The sequence below is a fragment of the Cottoperca gobio genome, chromosome 18 (assembly GCF_900634415.1).
Source record: "Cottoperca gobio chromosome 18, fCotGob3.1, whole genome shotgun sequence".
Lineage (NCBI taxonomy): Eukaryota > Metazoa > Chordata > Actinopteri > Perciformes > Bovichtidae > Cottoperca > Cottoperca gobio.
Genome location: NC_041372.1, coordinates 1,879,622 through 1,900,442, shown reverse-complemented (window position 1 = coordinate 1,900,442; position 20,821 = coordinate 1,879,622). Strand labels below are relative to the sequence as shown.

The 20,821-nt window shown below is 42.5% G+C and overlaps 1 protein-coding gene across 3 annotated transcripts in view; it reads left to right on the top strand.

Annotated features, from left to right (window-relative positions):
* The window catches only part of kcnip4a (potassium voltage-gated channel interacting protein 4a), a 116,395-nt gene that overhangs the window by 35,419 nt on the left and 60,155 nt on the right, over nucleotides 1-20,821 (top strand). Inside the window, exon 1 of one of the 3 annotated variants that reach the window (XM_029455145.1) lies at nucleotides 1,258-1,843. The exons of the other annotated variants lie outside the window; for them this stretch is intronic. Within the exon in view, the coding sequence (XP_029311005.1) occupies nucleotides 1,759-1,843 (85 nt within the window). The 5' untranslated portion in view covers nucleotides 1,258-1,758. Of the gene's footprint in view, nucleotides 1-1,257; nucleotides 1,844-20,821 lie in introns of those variants that run through there. 3 annotated transcript variants of the gene reach the window in all.

The following is a 20,821-nucleotide window of genomic DNA, read 5'->3' as shown; positions in this document are numbered from 1 at the left end:
TTTATCAAACACATCGGTTCTCATCCTCAAAGCTTTTTCTCCTGGTGAGGTAAAAGTGAAATATACTGAACATAAGAACAATAAGGCATAAACATAACATGTTGCTTGTCAATGTGTGTTTGTCAGAACAAATATCTCTGATCTTAAAACGTTCCTTCATCACAACGCACTGTTCTGTATGGAAGACGAGGGCTAACCAGCGCTAACCTGCAGAACAACATGATGCTCTACATCTTCTGCTTGCATCATCAATCGAAGAGAATGCTAACCTTTTGCCTGGAACATGCAGCCTTAGCATTTAGTCTTTTAGCATTACACCATGTATAAAGCCATCAAGTATTTAAGACGCGTGCGTGTAACACACCGACAACTCCAAGGTCAGAGTCTGCAAAGACTTGACACACAGCAGCATTCACCAAAAATAGACCTGCCTCTTTGTCAGTGACCTGTTGAATATCAGCCGTTTCAGAGCAGATTGAAGCCCCATCTTATTCTGTGCATGTGCCCGTCAGCCTGATGGAGGTATAACAATGAGAAAATGTGGACAAATCAGTGTTTTCTTAAGCAGAACTCACTGCAGTAATACGAGTGGAGCCAGTTAAAGGTTTGAGTTAATGACAGACGATTCAGATGGCAGAGCTTGGCATTGATAGATGAGAGCAATTGAGGTACAGTGTGGGTAATTAGTGGAGAAGATGATGCTCTAGGTTGGACCTAATGTCATCACTGACGCTGGACGCAGCCTGTCTGTCATTATTAGTGCTGACCTTGACATTTGGTTGAAGGAAATCTCAACAGCCGTCGCTCCACTGCTTTTACTCTCTAGGTTTGTTTTTGTTTTTACAGTGTAATTGTCAGTCCCTCAAACACTTTCCTCTCAAGAGCCCTTGATTTACCATAAACATCATCCATTACTGTCGCTCACAGTTTCAACCTTCAATTACACAGGATGCGGCAGGCCCATAATCTACTGTCATTGCAGATTCATTGGTGGACACTTTCCCCTTAATTCTCCTTATTTCTCTCCTCCTCCTCGTGCGCTTTCTAGCTCCCCTCTTCTTCTCCTCCTCCTCCTCCTCCTCCTCCTCTCTGGCCAATCAGGCCACACCTCCATGGCAACCGTCAGTGAGTGTAAAACATCCACAGATGGTGCTGAGTAGAGCGAGCAGCAGGCACACTACGAGATCAAGTGTGGGAGTGTGTGTTTGTTTGTGTGTCTGAGAGACAGACTCATTGGATAACCACTGTATTGTGAAGCCAACAGGGTGTCTTCTCTAGTAACACAGAAGAAGAGTTGGAGCCTGTGCTCACAGGAGTTGCAGGAAAAGTCTGAAGAGAAGTAGAGTGTTGGAGGAAGACGAGCCCCCCCACCTTCCCAGAGAGCAGGAGGTAAACCGCCGGTAAGCAAATATTAATGACCTGACAGAAGAAGCCCACAGCATCAGACGGCCTTACACTGGAGCTGCACTACAGAGGAGCCAGGACACATATACACACGCAGCTGCACACACGCAAGACGAGCCCCCCCTCACTGCTCTCCACTCACTCATGATCATCACTCCCGCCACACGCAGACACCAGGGCCACGCTGACACAGCCTCAGGAGTGGAGGAGAGAAGAGGACGCTCGCCCTGTCGCCGGACTTTGTCAAAGTAAAAGTCTTCCTTGGATTGTTTTTTTAAAATTTAAACCCTGAAGGCAGAGTCGTCCTTTTTGTGCTGATCTTTCCAAGCCCCCCCCCCCCTCCCAGGAGCAAAGATGAGCTGCAGGAAAAGGTGCAAGCGGGAGATCTTCAAGTTCGCACAGTACATGTTCAGACTTGTCACGGGAACGCTCAACACGGGTAAGAATCTGCTGGACTTTGAGTGCCGTGTTTCTCCCCCTGTGTTTCCATTTGCGGTGATTCTCTTAAATCCGCAGAGGTTTCTGTGTTCTCCTCTTGGCAGTTTGGTCAAACTTATCCACTGGATTTATGCGTCGATCAAAACGGCTCATTACAAAGTCAACATTTGAGTCATGGGGTCTGTGTTTGGACACTTTCATACCATCAATGCCTCACTATTTAGGTTGTGTTTACATTTGTGCCTGCAAACCCTGCTAGAGCATTGTGAGGATTTCCAGAGTGCGTTATGAATTCATCACCTACTCTGCATTATAATTTGTGGAAGTGTGTATGCATGTGCTTCTTGCGCAGTCTTTGGCTGTTAAAAAGCATTTGGTCTTTCAGCTCAGTCTTGCAGTCATCATGCTTTTAGCACTTAATACGATGTCAACAGTGACGTGTGAATCCTTCTGAAATCATCGCCACAAGCAGAGGCTGTTGCATACTTTGTGCACATGCAGCATTATTCATCACTGTTCCTGCACCTGTGTCATGCTGCAAAGCCTTATAGATTTTGGTTTCCCTTTTTTTGTTCTACGCACACACACACAGCAAGATCTTTTCTAACAAGACCGATGGAGTATTAACAAGATTACATCTCGTATTATAGTGGATTACCAGCAGATTACTCCATGAGTTCAATAGAAGATAAAGGTTAGCAGCAGCAGTAGTCTTCACTGATATCTGGTTTCATATGTCATTAAGATGGCATTAAGATTGCTTATCGATGGCCTTTACAGTGCACTGTGTCTTTCTTTATGTGACTACTAACCACTAACACACATCGACAGCCTTACCTTCCATGGCTTCTGCCTCCTTCTTGCATTAACCGAGTGTTGATTATCACGCTGCATGTGTGACAAGTGCTCCATGAACATGCGTCTTAACCTGTGAGACTTTGGCTCCTTCCTAACTGTTGTATGTATTGAATTTAAAGAGGTGTTTTCTCTCACAGTAGATTATTTCTACACAAACATTAACTACTTTCTAGCGTCTCCTTGACCCTAAAGACCGAGAGACGGGGAAGATGGGAGGCAGATATTAACGGTGTAGGTGGCTCCAGCTTTTGTATCTGCCCGAAGGAGTACGCTGTTGGTTTCCATGGCTACCAGCAGGACGTTTGGGTCACATTGCATCTCCCAGTTGGTGAAAACATGATATATATTCACTGGTGATTTCATTTAGTGTCGTCAATGGTTTGGTTATTAAAAACTGTGGCATTTCTTCACACTGCGCTTTTGTTTGGTGCAACATTGTGGTCTTTAATGTTCGTCCTTCTGAGTTATTGATCATGTTAAATACATGGCTGGACATATTTCCCTGTGGAGCAAAACCTAATTACTGTACGTGCGCCGAGTTAGAGGAATATTAGTAACGTAGTGTCCATCTTTGGAAACCTTAGTGTTCTGTTAATGTTGGTGTGTGTTTGACTTTGCAACTCGACCTCGTCCATGTTGTTAACTTATATGGCTGCTCATCAAAATGATGCGATCCATGGCAAAGTAGTAATCTCCAAATAATTAGCTGAAATAATGTTTTATCCTTCGCTCTGCTGCACAGATTTATTTTAAATTGCTTGTTTTTAAACTGTTTTGTCGGCCTAATGCAACAACAACAACGACGTGCTTCAAGACAGTAAGTTAATGACGCTCCTCTGGGTTCGGAGGAGCTGCAGCACCTATTAATACGTACCAGGTACATGTACCAGGTACCAGGTACCAGGTACCAGGTACGGCGCTGTTGATGTCTTCTCACCCGTCTGCTCTGAGCGCCATCTCTCTCTCACTCGACCACACACTCGCTACACTCGTACTCTGCACTGAGCCATTTCTTTAATGGCCCACGCTTTTCTTCTCACATATTTCCATCCAAACACTTTAATGTGAATTTCCTAATTAGAAAAGCTAGATGGAGGCGACGACTCCAGCGTAACTTTCTCCAGAGCTGTCAAACACACACTGGTGCACCCGCAGAAGAGACTCGACATTAAGAGACCTCTCCGGCTCGAATTAGCTGAAACAGAAGAACCTGGACCAACAGCTTTGGAACCTCGTTAACTTTCTTTCTCCTGCAACATTTGTAACATGGACTTCATATTATCTTGATTTAGGGAATCTAACAATTATGCAAAATGATGGTTGTCAGCTCAGATAATCGCGATCATGTAAGAACTGCGACAGACCTACACGTATACAGTTCCGAAAGCCTTTATCATTCATTCATTAGACAACTTCCACTTGAGTGGATCCATCAGTCTGTGAAGACACCATCTTAACGTATCTTACATAGCCTGGGCTGCAGATTAATATAAATGGAGTTTGACCACAGCAAAGCTGGCTCTCCCATATTTGGGTGACCAGAGAAAGAGAGTGATGGATGTAGGCGGTTAGCAGACCATGGGATTTTAATTGAGATGTTCATTGTCCTAGAACAGCCTCACAGTCATTGCTTCATTGATCAATTGCCAAGGTCTGTAAAAACACGTAATATAATGGTGGAGGGTAATGTGTTGATGCAACAGAACGGGCAGCTTGAGCTCTTCATCACATCTATAATGTCAGAAATGCTTTTTGTCCACTCAGGCTTTTCTCAATATAGATCTTTAGACAGGAAGTGTGGTAAAGATCCAATTTGAACCTCATTATCCTTGTATGCACAGCAGTATTTCTAGAAATAATATGAAGTTATAACGGGAAGATAATTCATTAGTCTTCAGTGAGCAGAGGAAGTAATGTATTGTTGTGTCCAGCAGCTGTTTCAGAGATGCAGCCGAGACAATAGGCCACCATTTCTATTCATGCCACCAGTCCTGCCCAGTAGGCCTTGAATTTTCCAGCTGCGGTGAAAAGAAAAAAAAGCACAATCTTCCAGGTTATAAATCCAAAAAGCAATGTCGGCACATAATACATTAAATTGGAAAAGCAGGAACTTATTTATTGCTCAAACCAGGGGAAATCTAGTCCAACACTTCCAACACAGCCAGCCGGCGTGACAGACAGTAGGGAGAGCTACCAGCGTATTCATCACTCTCCTTCAGACGGCCTAAAGCTGGGTCATTTATGCTGCTTACTTCTAACTGACACCTTTTGAATGTCTATTATTTATGTAGTCAATTCCCTTGGTTGTGCAGTGAAGGCGACGTTAAACATGTCTTTTTAACCTCTATGCAATTGGATGGCATTGTAGTACTTTTAGAATCTCTCAGCACATCTTCTCCGATGGCGTCTTCGCTGTGTTTTTGTTTTAAGTTTCTGTAACGCATCATCCTCACATGCTCGTAACGGAGTCCAAGCGTCCCCTCTCCACACCGGCTCTCGCTTTTAATAACAAGACTGGTAAAAGTTTGACTTTTCTATGCACTCATCAATCAAAGCTTTGAGCCTCTGATCATTTTAACGCGTTTGTATTGATCACGTAGTTTGATTCAGCTTGTTAATGCAGGAGTTATACAGTATCGCGGTGGTGCAGGGATGCATTAAACGTCAAACAAGGATCTATTTATCCCCTCAAGATATTTCATTTTTATTGCTGTTTCTAAACTAAAATGGATTTTTCTTTTATTGTTTCTCAACAATGCAAAGGATGCTGGTTTACCACTAGTGTTTGTGTCTGGGATTTTGTATATTCCAGTTCAGTTATCTTAAGTGAAAGTCCCTCCCTCAGTAGACTGACAGCTGGGTGAGACAGCTTGTACGAGTCAGGACCGCAGAGAGACGTCTGCATCCTTTCTCCTGGAGCTTCTCCAGCTTTTCTTCAGACTCCAAGTCATCTTAGAGATGTTCTTGTCCCAGCTTGTCCTGGGTCCCAGTCGACTTCTAAAACAGTCCAGTTCCCCCCCAATAAGACCTTTCTGTAGGAGCGGTGAGCTCTTTTGAGACAACACTCTGAAAGCGAGGAATAATATCTCTCATAAATTACTTTTCGATATAACCCTTCTGCTGTTTAGGATAATTTGTGGAAAATTTATGTTGACTTATGGAAAACTCTTCTGCTGTAATTAGAAGTTGAAAGATCTTATCTGGTGCAAAGAAACTAAAATCAAAGAGCATAAATTGTATTGCTGCAAGGAGAAACATGTTCTTTGTGAGTTAAGATGTGGAGGTACTCATCCAATCCACGACACAATGAAGCTGTGAAAAATGCACTCAGTGACTTTTCAGCATGCACCTAGAAGCACATGTATGAGTCCTGCCCAATGACGCGAGGACCCGTCTTTGTTTCCCTCTCTTTGGTTTCCTGATGGCTATTAGCAGGTCATGTTCCACCTGTCCCATGAGGACAGTACGTTCAAAGCCCATAATCCCTGACCAAACACTGAATATTTGATGCCTACAGGCAGCATCGCGTCTGCAGCGGTGAACCCGACTGAATGGCAGGAGAAGGAGCTTGTTTTTACTGTATCACAGTGTTGTCCGAGTAGACCGTATAGTCGCGATGGAGTGTTTAATATAGACTGTGTTGAAACATTGCACGTGTAGATATTTATCATCAGCTAGTGTTTGAAGTCTATAAGAGAAACCTAAAAACCTTTTGCTTTGTGGATTAAATAAGTCTTTGTGCCACTTCTCTAATAATCTGCTGGAGTTTATGGACCTTTGCTACCTCTGCAGAGCTCATAGAAATATTAAAGTGGAACAAAATGAGCAGGGGAGCATCCAATATTTCATTTGAATGTTTGTTCTGCAGCTGGTTAATAGAGTTTTACTTAATTTGGACACAATGTCCAAAAGCACAAAGTAGTTAGCTTTCTGTGGCAGAACATCTCCTGTGATGTTTGGACAGGCAGGAATAGCAGATGGCACATAACCATGTTGCATAATGTTTCCTTTCCCAGCCAGTGAACTCGCATGGCATCTGCTTGATTCACCTGATATCAAACTTCAGATCCACGCAGATGCCTCTGTTCACGCCGTGCAGGACTTGATTGCTTACGATCCTATGATGCGTTTAAGGCCTTGTATAGAAAATATCCCCAATCTTTGTCTTTAATACTCTTAGCTTCTGTATCAGTAACATTTCCCACCTGGATTAATAAAGTTTTCTTTCTATGCATCTGATCTGGATGTATTCAAAACTCACTTTGACAACATTTTGAAACTAGAAGGGCACTCGGAGAGTGCAGACCTCCGACACTGCTGTTAAAAGTAATGCGTGTATCCGCCCTGTGATTGCGATTTTCACAAATATTTGGGAGGAAACTAATGACGACCACACTGTTTCTGCCACTACAGAGTACGACCATGCTGTATTGTACAGTAGCTTAGCAAGATGTCTTGCACAGACTTGGAGCAACCGATTTAAGATGTTGCGATCAAGAACATCCAAGCTTCTCTGACAAACCTGTTGCATCGTGGAAAAATAAGAAAAGTATCAGTGTCATCTGGTAACCGCTTTGTTTGAACCTTTCACCATGACCCCTTTCTCAAGGCTCACTGCCTTTTGGCAAGGGCAGAAAGAAGACATTTGATTGTGGTCTGTGTCCATATCAGCTTCCTGGCAGGAAGGTCTCTTTGTTTCACAGCGTCTCTGCCTTCTTCTGGTTTCTGGTTTCTGCTGCTGTGTTTCCTCCAACGCCGGAGCAACACAGATTCTTTGGTTCGTTGGGTCGGTACACGCAGTGCTTCCTACATTGCGAGCATTATCTGAACTGGCTGTTGATGTCGTGCTGTATATAAAACCCAGGCTGGTCCGCTCAGACCCTGACTGAAAGGTTTAAGTACTGCAAGACCAGTTCGTTTTACATCTCTTTGAAAAACCTGTGCGAAAATATTCTTTGACTTTTCTATTGTTAAGGTCAGGATTGGGAGGAGGTTGGACATGCATTGTGTGTATTATATAAGGTTAAATAAGCCCTGGCTCCCTTAATTATTTCTGCCCTATAAAAGTCCCCAAAGAACTCCAATGTCAGAGCAGTCATTTCATCACCTTTCTTACTGTAGTTGCAGAGGAAGTCCTTCACCGTCGCTGCCACCTTGTTATTAATTACTAGATGTAAAAGGTAAAATTAGGTAATGATGAGCTTGTCAAAGAAATGTCAGGTGCATGGTTGAAGAGAGTTTGTGTGTCAGGGGGCTATACGTCCTGTACGCCCACACATTCATTCCATTACTATAAAGTAAGATAAGATGATCTCTTATCAGTCCCACAACGGGGAGAGTTGTACAAAAGATTTTTTAACCCAATTAAAGAGACATTGAAGGGCTTTAGATTGGAACATCAATCAGCAAAAGTCGTGTGTTTTGTGCTTTTATTGATCGCCTCGATCGCCACAACCCCCCCCCCCCCCCCCCCTCACTTTGTTCAGAGATTCACCTCCGTGGCTGGTGATCAGTGAACAACAGAGTCATTGGTCCACTGTTGAGTTTACTGCTAAAGAACTGCTGACACTGCGCCCTTTAAGATTGAAGATCATTAAGAGTCTTAATTTGTTTGCTTTGGATTTGTTTTCTTCGCTCATTGTTGTTCTCACCTCAGAGAATTGTTCGATCACCTCAGTGCGTTTGCTCTCTGCTCCGACTCTCCCTCAAGTGTTTATTATTATTAACTCAAATTAAAAAGTCCACCCCCCCGACCCCCCCTCTGCTAATACCCTTTCCTTGCTTGCTCTTTCTCTGTTCATATTATCCTGCTTGTATTTCCAGCTCTACACCCCCTTTTCTTCTGTCCCGCTCCACTTTATCTCCTCTCTCACACTTTGTAATCACTTAATTTAAAGGTCCCGATGAGGCTCTTTGTTTCACATGCTGCCGACTGTCCGTTGCTCTGGCTGTGTTTGCACAAAAAGTTAACCCTCTGCCCCAGACAGCGAGCGATTATGAGAGACAATGTCCCCTCCATGCTCCGTTAACTGGCAATTACTGGGGCTGCAGCCCCGCTCCCGTCCGTGCCAGCAGAAAGAGAATCGCACCTTTTGAGGGTTGGAGTGGGGAGGTAAACAAGAGGAACTTCTTCTTATTAATATGCTCTTAGATAATCAAACATTTCACCAGCAAGCATGATACACAACCCATGCTTTTACATTTGTTGTTGTAAGTGCTGTAAGTAAAGTAGAAGCTCCTGTATCGAACACGTTTATTGAGACTTTTCTCGCTGCAGGATTCAGAGCTTCTGGTATTTCTTTCTTTTTCATATTTCTTTTTCCTCCCGCGCTGTGTAGATCCACTGCTCTCGAATGGTTTCCATGTCTTCTATGATTGATTTGAGATTGAAATGTCAAACAGATCGTTCTCCCTCACAGAAAGTGAAGGTTTGTGCAAAATGTCAAACGGCTGGATAAACTGAGGCAATGAAATAAACATTCAAGAGGCAGAATGTAAATGACACCTCAAGTGTTTGACATTTCTTGTGTGGAGTAATGTGTCGGCACTTTTTCTGGTGACTCGGGACCACATTTGTGATGTTTGGTGTTATTATGGCTTTAGGGGCTGTTCAGGGCCTTTCAGCTGTTTTGGACAAGTAATAATAATCTTGTATAAAAGCCATTATTTCTTGTTTGTAACATGTTAATGAAGTGCACTGTATCAAAAGAGCAAAGTGTGTGTGTGTGTGTGTGTGTGTGTGTGTGAGCACCGTATAACAAACGCACAGAGTGTAAACAGTGTTTTACTTCTTAATTACACGCTGTTGGCTCCTAAACTGTGGAGCAGGTTTATTTCTCACAAAGGTGTCTCATTGAGTAAGAGTCAGCTCTTCATGTCCCCAGCTGCAGCTTAAAACAGATCACACACACACACACACACACACACACACACACACACACACACCCATGCAGAGAGATTGTGCACCTCCTATACAACACTATTGGCATCTGAGACACTGCAGTGTAAAATAGCTGCAGTATGGCATCATTATAGTTCATTGTCAAAAAGGTAGATTTAAATCGTATTGCACTGCGATATTTCTTAATATTATACATAAATATTATATTATTTATTATATATATATATATATATATATATATATATATATACACACCGTAATTTTCGGACTATAAACCGCACCTGACTATAAGCCGCAGACGCTAAATTGACTGATGTGTATGTAGCCGGTCTGTAGCTGACACCACGATCGACTCTGCGTTGTGTTGTGTAGAACCAGGAAATAACGATGGAGAACTTCTGCCTGTTCAATCAGCATTTATTGTCTCTGACCGTTGGTGTTTTCCTTAATTTGTCCATAAATTACCGTTGAAACAGAAGAAACACATGGAAGTCATCATCATACGGTAACTCCACAGTCGGGGTTTTTGGACATGCACCCCTCTCTTCAGCGTATCCTTCTTTCCGTCTCCCGAAAAAGTGGCGCGAACCCCCAGAAAGTGCCGGTTTCAGGAGTATCAACATAAAAGCATATTTAACAAAATAAGACTCCTCGAAATAAATATATATATTTCCATAATGAGGGTGTTTCACACACTGCCTCGCTCTCGTAATGTCCGTCTGTCTCTCGTACCACTCGCTACTTTTGCGCGCTCTTTCCCTGCATCCGGTGGACTGTAACCTGTAAAATCCATAGATTTAGGAATTCCCCTAGTGGCCGTTAGCTGTAAAAATCCATAGATAAGCCGCACTGTTATATAAGCCGCAGGGTCGCAAAATGGGGAAAAAGTCGCGGCTTATAGTCCGGAAATTACGGTAGTCACTTTAATATGATATGAACATAACAATTAGTACAAGGACAGAATAAGAGCATTTACAGTACAATGATCACAGTGTAGATGTAAATGAGTCTGAAGTACCATTATAAAAATAGCCAAATTAAAATAGTATAAAACAGCAGATAAAATAGCAGAAATAATATAATATAGCAGAATTAAAATTGTATAATAGCTGAATTAAAATAGCAGATAAACGCGTTATGGTTTCCCCAATTCTTAGAGTTGTATTAAACTTTTCGACTTCTCTGGTCGATACTTTGCTTCCCTTTCTCCCCGTTGTACAAAGTAAGTTAAAACACAATCGTCACTGTGAGTCCCAGATTTCGTAAAATCCAGATCAAACCGTTATTAAACACGCTGGTTTAACCTTTTCAGTCTAAGACGATATCTGACTACTAGTCTTCTCTGCTGTGACTCATATGAAATACCTCTGTCAAATACCTCTTAGGTCAAAGGACTTCAATATTTAACTACTAAATATCTCTGTCAAATATCCACCCTTGTTTCCCCTTCTCCTTTCCGTACTTTAAATGATGATAAAACCATTTCTTCACTTGATTTTTTTTCATCAACAAAACCCACAAATTAAACTAAGAGTTGTGTTAAACCCGTAGTCTTGCCAGGTTTTTAAGTGTTTACAACTCTCTGCACCATGCCTGACCCTCATCAAAAACTCATGTTAATCGATTAGTTTCAGCCTTAGATTCCAGTTTAATGTGAATACCTGTAAGGTCTCAGCAGAGAAAAGGAAGTGGCTTCCTAAAGGTGAAAGCCGTTGGTCCCAGCTCAGGTCTGAGCGGTGCAGAGAGGATCAAGTGCTGCTGTGTGACCAGCATTTTGCTGCCAATCCTCAGCACTCGATCAAAGCTCCAAGTCAAGGACACAACAACCCGGCCCCACAGAGCAGCCTGGTCTACGAGAGTCCCGGCCAACATTGAGCCCAGATACTTTCCCCCCATCAACTCCCCGCACCTCTGTTGTAAACCGGTATCATCAGTCACGCTCTGGCACAGCTCGCCGTGGACGGCCATGCAGAAAGTAGAGCTCCATCTCCATCATTCTGCAGACAGATTCACCCTTGGCCCCATTACCTACCTGGCTAACTCTCTGTCAACACCGGGCAGGTGTAAACAAGAGGGATCTTTCCTGTGTCAAATCACTGTCACAGCATAACGAGAGGAGCTCGAAATGCCTCCATTAAAATGCACAAATGAGTTTGGACGAGTCTGTCTGCAATGTATGTGTCTCTGAATCTGAGAGTTAACACTTTTATATTGTTTTTTAAACAACACTAGAGATCTAACATTGCCTACATGGCTGAGATCTGAAATGTGCTTTTATTTTGATAGGTGGCAGTTTCTCAACCATTGTGAGTTTTCCACTGTTTTCCCCTGAAGTGACTTTAAAGAAGAGAAAAACCCAGTATAACAAATATCCAATCATTTCAATTCAATTCAATTCAATTGCACTGACTCTATTGTTCGGGGACTTTCCTCTCTCACACCGTTAAGTGTCCCGGGAGAGACTGAGAGAATGTTCAAAACGGGTGCAGCAGAGGGCAAGATATCCTTGCAAGATTCATTAAATCCTTTTACATCCAGTAACACTCCTCAAAATCAGCATTTTGTAACAAGGAGTTGCCGATTCCAATCAGCAGGTGAGACGTGTTGCTGAGCTGCTTCCTAATACCACAGCAGAACACCTCCAACATATTAAATAGTTGCAGCTCAACGTTCAGGTGGTGATGTATGACACACCGAGAAACGGAGCATCCTCCGCGGAAGCGAGGTGTCATTTACAGTTTCAGTCGCCAGCCTTTTTTTACGCACCACTGAAACCACCGCAAATTCAATTTAAATGCAAAGCCACAGAGGAAAGCTTGTTTGTGTTTGCCAGTTCCAGAACTTCTGCATCAGCGATCCCTGAGCTTCACCAAGTGGACCAAGGCCTCGCCACAGATCACACTGACCATTCTATCGCCTCTGACGGGCTGCTCGATACGTTAGATTGGTATTTAATAAGGATGGATCACCCTTTTACACTCGTCCCTCCCTTCAGGTTCTTCGCCCTATTTTTCCTCCTGCGGTCGTTTTTCTTCCCTTCTGTAATTTAACTGTGGCCCCCGAAGGAAATCTGTGTCTGTCCCTCATTGTAAGTTATGGGAAGAGATCTACACTGAACATGGCGTGGTTAGTAAAACTGTATTATTGTGGGCTAATCAGCGCTGGTTATTCTCCAGATAATTATTTGTTTGGAGTAAATTTAATTGGTCACATGTTATTACATCGAGGATTTCTATCGGGGTTCACAAGTCCTGCAGGATTTCAATGTGCTAGTAAATGAGAACTTCCAGTCAAATATTGTCTGTTTATTGAGCTTAAAAACAATTTATAAATGCGGCAACACTACGCTTCCCTATAAGCAATGAATCCGCTCTACAAACGTAACAATAGGTCGCTCTGCGTCTATATATTTATTGTATATTTTATAAAAAGTTTCAGTGCGCTGTTCCATGTCCAAAAATGTCAGAACGAAAGCTCACTGTTGTGTTTCGTCTGTGACTCACACAACCCTGCGCTGCAGGTGCAGCCAATACAAAAACACACTCTGTGGCACATCTGCTTTGCAAACAGTCCACGACCTTAATGTCCTCAATGTAGCCAAAGCAGACATGACAGTGGAGCTTAAATATGTTGGATTTGAAAAAAGCTTTTCAGCCAAACAGTGAAAGGACAAAGGTGAGTGTGTGATGTATTTTGTGTCTCTCGATGACAGCTGCAGTGTTGTTGTTGTAGAGAACGTTGTCCACCTGCTCTAACCGGGTCAGACCAGGTCACACCAGGTCACACCAGGTCACACCAGGTCAGTCAGGTCTGAGGACTAAAAGTCTGTGACAATAACTGCAATGGAGCCTTGATGCGGTTTTTCCAATCATTTAGACCAAAAACTCTGCATAATAGTGTATAATACCGTGATCACAGCAGCAGGACGTTCATTAAAAACAAGGCAAACAGCATCTACACAGTAAGATAAAGCGTAGCAGCAGGACGTGGTCTTCTTGCTTGACTCCTCTCGTCTGCCTGGGGATTCCTGTCTTTTAGTGCACTATTGTAATCTCTTACAAACTGTTTGTAGAGAGAGAAAAGTGTAATATGAGCTTTGCTAGAGTAAACAGAGTGGAGTCAGTGGAGCGGAGATGGAAACGCTGAGGGAGTAAATAGAGATGCAGACAAAGCAATATTTGCTTCCTGTATTTCCATTCTTGTCCTTTTGTGAAATGTATCACTTGATGCCAGAGAATGAGCCAGAAAACTGTTCTGAGGTCGCAGTTTCACTGGAGACGCCAACCATTCCTCCGTGCCAGCGTCAAAAGACGAGAAGGAAAGAAACCAAAAAAAACTGCTTTTAATTTGGTTTTAGCTCTTTGAAGAGAATCTCTTGACAATTTCAACAAAAATATCCGTATTTAATGAGAATTACACCTTAATACGGCCGCAGTAAGAGTATTTGAGTCATGCACACAAACTGGATCACATGATCACACACTCGCAACATAATGCTGTGAAGCTGTGACACTCAGCTTCTGCACACACACACACACAAATAAATAAATAAGTTTAAGTTACATTCCCATCGTGTGGTCTCTGATGCTCCATTTGCAGGACATCATTCGAATGTAATCAGTTCCCAAGTGTTTAGATTAGAGTGTTTATCTACTGAGGCAGGAGACGAGGTTGAACTCCGACTTCTGCACAATTCAGAGCTTTGCCATAAACACCTTCAGGGTCAGTGTGAGAGTTTTACTTTATAATCTCATTACGTGACTCAACTCGGAATCACAGTTTGAAGACCAATGAAATATCAAATCAATTGATCTTCTGTAGAGAATTAATGAAGATGTTTATGTTGGCCCGTCCACACACGTCACATGTGACCCGGACACAGATGCATATTTTGGAATAGTTGCAGCTGAAGGCCAGTGAACAACCTTCACCTCGCGCAGCACAGATCTACTTACACTGTACATATTTCAAAAGGTTTATGAGAAGGTTTCCAATAACCAGGTTAAGCTTCTCCGCCATGTTTTGAAAGCAAAGCCGTCGACTGGGTTCATTCACGGAGACGTCCTTGGACAGAGAGGAACAAACTCCATCACAGCGTGCACAACCTTTCGCTGCTTGATGCAGAATATGAATGAGCGTGATGTTGCTTTCTGGTGTGATAGAAAATGAATGTTTTATGATTAAATTATTAGTGGATAGTCTCCACTGCACGTATTCCTAGCAGCATGTGGAGGTTTCCTGATTGGCCTCACATAAATATTCCCCTTGGTTTGGAGCGAGGCCGACATGTGGTCCGCTGTGTTTGCGTGCTGCCTTTTTAAAAAGAAATGTAAAAGACATTTGCATTAGATTTGAGCTGTGTGGTATCAACCAAGCAGCATTTTTTATTTTCAAACCAACAGTCTAGTTTTACTCCTATCTTTGATTACATTTCACTTACTATGTATTGTAACTTCCTTTCTTTGAATATAGAACAGCCTGCTGGAGGCGACCTTATAACAAAGTATTGCATGCATTTATGCATGTCTAAGAGTCAGCCTGGCTGTAATGACATCAGCACGAAGGTAATGTAATATACTCACGTCTTATTGTGAAATCCTTAATTGTGTAAGGTCAAATCACGACTCAATCAACCCACTTTGAACGTTTCTCCCTCAGATTGGCCTTTTATGAATTTTTTTCCAGCCCCGCTTTAACTTTTCATTAGCTTTCTGATTTACAGTCTGTCACTTCAGACGTGAAGGGCGCATGCGGAGTGCCAGCATTCTCTGAGTGGCTGCTGCGACTGAAGCGCCGTGCTCCACAGTGTGCTGATGGAAAGTGCCATCAAAGACAAGGCCCTCTCTGGGAGGCTGTTATCCATCATGCAGGGCAGTGGTGTGGGGTTTCAGTGTGCTACAGTAGGAGGCTGGATTTCTCCGCCAGGTTTCACACTGCCGTTGTCTGTGTAATCAGACACTCCTGGCTTTTGATAAGGTATTATTAAAAGGATTAGTCTCAAGCAACCGGTTGTTCTTAAATCTTTGTTATTACCTGATTTTATACCGACCACATGTTCCCACTGGCTTTTGAGCTCAGCACAGTATTAAATATAATCTACTGGGATTACAGACCCCATTTAAATATTGCGTATTGCAGTCTCATGATGTCATTTCCTGGTTTTAAAGATATTATATTTCAGAGACGGTATGTTCCGAACTGATTAAACTGTTAAACCTGCAGTAATTGATTTTTGGCCACTTTGGTGGAAACACAAGATTTTAACACGGCTTTGATTTATCACCATGTATAGTTGGTATGGTGGAATGTGTTGGCAAACAGATGCTTATTTGTGAAGGTAATTCTAGTATTTACTCTCCCTTTAGCTCCATTATGGTCTCTACTAACTCCTGAGGGAAAGACTTGGCTGTTAAACCAAAACTCTGAACTGAAAGAGGCTAAAAAGAGGAGCGGGTTTTATTGTCGGAATTCAGATCCGATCCAAAATGTTGTTTGTTCTTCCTTGGCCCATGCTGCACTCTTCTACCAAGTTTCATGAGAATTGGGACCAAACAACCAACAAAAAAACAAAAATACCAACGAACCACATCAAAAACATCCAACTCATCATTTCTCAACATTGCTTGGATAAATATTTTCAGAAAAATACAAAAGTCTGTTCCAAAAACATTTTCCATTTCAAGATATTACATCGCTGCAGTAGTTTTGTGGAAACCACTAACTTGTGTGCACAAGTATAATAAAGGTAAAACACACGCAGTGGCAAAAGGTATCGTGCATAAATTGATTCATGACTCGGACCAAAGGATGCATTTGAGGCCTGCAGTAGTTCTCAGCTTGAGAAAGCCTCGAGAGTAATTAGGTTCCCTTGTGGTACATTGACCTTTGTAGCTACAGGACACCACAGGTTGAATGTGAACAGCTTTACATCTGCTCTTTCTCTCTAAAGCTTTACTGTGTCTGAAGCCGGTTTGTGGAAGTGATGGCGCCAAGCTAAATCAAAGTACCTCCAAGTTCATGTTTAATGGAAGACTCCATTACACATGAGAAATGGGGCTTGTTCTGTAATGGCTGGCTAAACCCAGAGCCTGGAGCAACCACGGTGAACATGCTCTTAAGAGGGAAGATGCTGCGTGATATTTGGTGGTGAGGTTTTCTGAGTGTGTTTTTGAAGGTGCTGGCAGACTGAGGAAGTTGTTTTTATAGGAGAAAGACGGCGACTGGATGTGAAATTCCATTTAGCTTGACACAGATGGGCTTGTTATGGATTGTTGATAGTATTGAACTTTCAGGAGGTTGTGCTGATTAAGAGATTTGCTAAGCAGAGTCGAGGTGTTAACTCTGGATCATGGAGAGTAAATAACGCTTTCGCAGAAGAGGATCTATTGATGTTTGTTTTTCTCCGTGTTCAATTAGGGAAGTCTACCTTTTTAATCTGTTCCTCTGCACTATGAAGATATCTTCATCAAACATGTGAAACTCACATTCCAGCTGTAAAATGAATTTACGGGATGATGTAAGAAAGAGAAGCTGGGTGAGTCACATCTGAAATACTACGCTCTAAAGCAACAAACGCCTGCTACGCTACCAAGTCAAACAAAAGGGGCCTCATTATCGATCGTTAGTGTTGCGGTGCCCTGCAGCACACTGGAGGAGACGCTCACTCTTCAGCAAGCAAACTCGCACAAACAGGCGAGGAAGGAGCACTCGGCGCGTCACCAGGAGATCACATTTCCCGTCGGGCTCCTCGCCTGCTTCGCACTGAGTTCTGAGCCCCGGCCCTCAAGTGACAACCAGACAAATTGGTTTTGAAGAAGCCCAGAGGCAATCACAGCACAGCACTCGCCCACAATTACTTGTCCTGTAACGGAACGATCAATGTGCTCAGCGAATCTGACGGTTACAAGCTGGGACATGCAAAAATAGAGTCTGGGTGAGTGAATCTCTGGAATAATGAGGAGAGAGGTTCCAAAGGTAAACTTTTGATATGAAAAGGCCGTCAGTGCCTCCAGCATGAAACGTCCTCATGCATGACGTCTGCAGGTGAGGTTTCATTTCCCCTCTTTGCTCATTACCATAAACTGCTGATTTTAGGACATTATTTCAATCCCTGATGACCAGGTGATCGGTAGCCTCGCTGAGTTCTGCAGGCATGCAATCTATAAATATAGCAAGTACTATTGGTGATCTTAAACCATGTCGGTTTTGCTGAACTGCACGTTCTATGGATTTTTAATATATAATATATATACTGTGAGCCCGGCGGCTGTTTGAAACTGCAAGATGTAGAACAAAGGCTGTTTGACAGGTAAACAAATGATCATGCAGGTTCACATAAAACCAAAACATTGATTTGTTTGGTGTTATTATAAGATAAACACATATATGTGCAGGTTGTGTAGATGATTGAGACTAAAAACTGAGTCGAGCCTTGCAAAAGAAACATTTCCTAGATTGAAAACGGCACTGAAATGACGTAAAAGCAAACTGCAAATAGAAAAGCTGTTGGTCTCCAGTATTTAAATAAAGAGTAGGTGAAAGCCTTGGAGAACAGCAGCGGGGAGGAGCTGATGTCTCATACATTTCACACACTGTTTGCTTAGCAGGCGTCGCGGGGAGTGCAGGGGGCCTGCTCTGTAAAGTGTTATACATATTGTACATGGGGAATATAACTTTGCCTGAAAATGTTCTTAATGGTTTCCTTTCATCCCTGCAAACATTACAATAATCGGATTAGTTGAATTTGAGCTTTTAGACAATTAAAGCACATCGTAAATGTAGTTTTAGTCCCATAATGACCGACTCAGTAGAAGACATTACTGTCCTGCTGTGTAGTCTCCTCACGCGCTCTGATTGCCCACCACTGTTTTACACCCTTGCATGAGTTTAACCTATGCTAATACTGATTGCCCCGCTTTGCAAGTCTGATCAGTCAACCATACTGTTCTAATGGCCTTTCAAAACAAGTCCTTAGAAGGCCACTGGAAGTTGATCTTTATAGATGTGCTTATTGATATCCTCATATGCAGGCTTTTTTCATGTACTGTAAGGATTTTATTTTCCATAGCAGGTGGTCACTGAGGCTGAGTGTCACTGGGATTGTGAGTGGGTTAATGTCACCATGTGTTGCTGCTGCTGCTGGTTCATCTGCTTTGACAGAACAGAGCAAAAGTACTTGTACATTTCAAGGGGACTTGTGCCTGTGTGGGCCGTCACGATGCTTCTGCCTTCCACCATCAGAACAGATGATGTGAAGCTTTTGTCTTCACATCTGTTGCATGTGGTTCAGATTGAACGCCTGATTGCAATACTTTCTCTTTAATATTAAAGGAATAGTATTTTATGTTAAATCATTACTAAGGACGTCAGGATGCCAGAAATGTAGATATCAATACATTTGAAATTCCACTATTGAATGCCACGGTAAAAACAATCAATCCAAGTGCTTCAACATGCTCTCCTTTTATTACTGTTTTTTTAAGGAAGTTAAACGGGTCATAATTCCCCCTCATATATTTTTTACTGCATAATTGTGTTTGTTTTTTTATCGTCGTCCAATACTACATTTTACTGAATAAACCTTGAACATATCATAATGTCGATCAATGCGACCTCTGTTAGCTGTTAGCTCCATTACTCAGCAAGCAGGACCGGCTGCTAACATCTAACGTTAGCTTACTCTAACGATTTCAACACGTATTTGTTGTTCACAATATAGATCGTGTGCATGTGACGCCACGCTTATTTCCAAACCCGTAAGTCAACCATGTTGGATGATATATACAACCAAGACTGCGCCGGTTCTCGTGGGAGTTGCTGCAACGCTTCGTAATTTTCTTTGTATTTAAACGTCTAAGATTGAAAGAAAATGCCAATTGTGTGCGCAGTGTATAATTGTGGTCATAACGCTACTCGTGACCCAGAGAAACGGTTCTTTAGATTTCCTACAATCATCAAAAACAACGATCCACAAAAGAGGGATGAATTACTGTCTACCGAACGCCGTAAGCTGGTTTTGCAACATAACTCGTGAGGATTTAACAGAAGACAAAGCACAATTCACCCGTGTGTGTGTGGCGTCCACTTTATATCTTGAGCTCATGCTAAAGCTATGTTTTCAATGTTTACGTTAAACATTTGTGCTTATGATATACCCGAACACTGTAAGAACTTACTTCTCCACATCGCTGACTGGTAAATAAGGCACTTTCTTTACATGTGATGGCAGCCATTTGCTCTTTTCTTCTGTGCATGTTTTTGTTTGGCTTATTCTTGAGACTACTTCACTTGCGAAAATCAAAGCACCAATGTGAGAACATGCTTCGCTTAATCCAGCCATACAATCACAGTGTGCGAGGATAACATCGCCGCTCTTCTCACTCACAAACCACGGCTTGAGCGGTGTATCTCGAGCTCTTTGAGGGTAATTTACACGGGTATGGACGACCACCCTGTCATCTTTCACTGGTTTGGTAAGAAGACTACCAACCCAGCCAGAAACAAAGACATAAGCATCTAAGCTCTTGTATGCCTTCATTTGTGCGTTGGTTGCCCACGACGTTTGTAGCACAAGGTAGTTCACAATATCTGGATATTCAATCGGCGGTAATGACTCCAAATCCTCAATATAATCCGACGGCTTTAGCGTGTACGAGTCAAGGCCGCAAATTTGGACTTTTTCTCTGAATCTTGCCTTTACAGAGGACTCCAGAGAGTCAGAATACTTTGAAGAAGTCGGAGTTGTTGTTCGCTTTAGACGCTATTGTTGATTTGTTATTCATCCAAAATGGCGTCGCACGCATACGTCACACAGTTTTGTCACGTGCTTGCACACTACCGATAACATCATTGGGAAAGAATAGGGTTTGTCCCCTGGACGCCCGGGTAGATATCTGTTCCTCGTCATTTGTTAACTTGATCCCCAATATTTCTTATGTTACATTTATGTATAAGATCATTGAAAGTCCCTCTGCTGATCTCTTATTCATGACCTCAGCATGACTCCACTCATCTGAAACAACCCACCAGCTCTGCATACAAAACACACGGGCTTCTTGTTCACTGTCAAAACAATTGTGTTCTCATTATTATTTCATATTTTGTCTCATGTTTAGTTCAAACAAACAAGAACACTGAAGGAGTCTTGACGTTCACCTTTTTGCACCTATATTCTCTGCAGCTCTGAATCACTGATGATTTGTGTTGCAGCAGCGGTTTTAT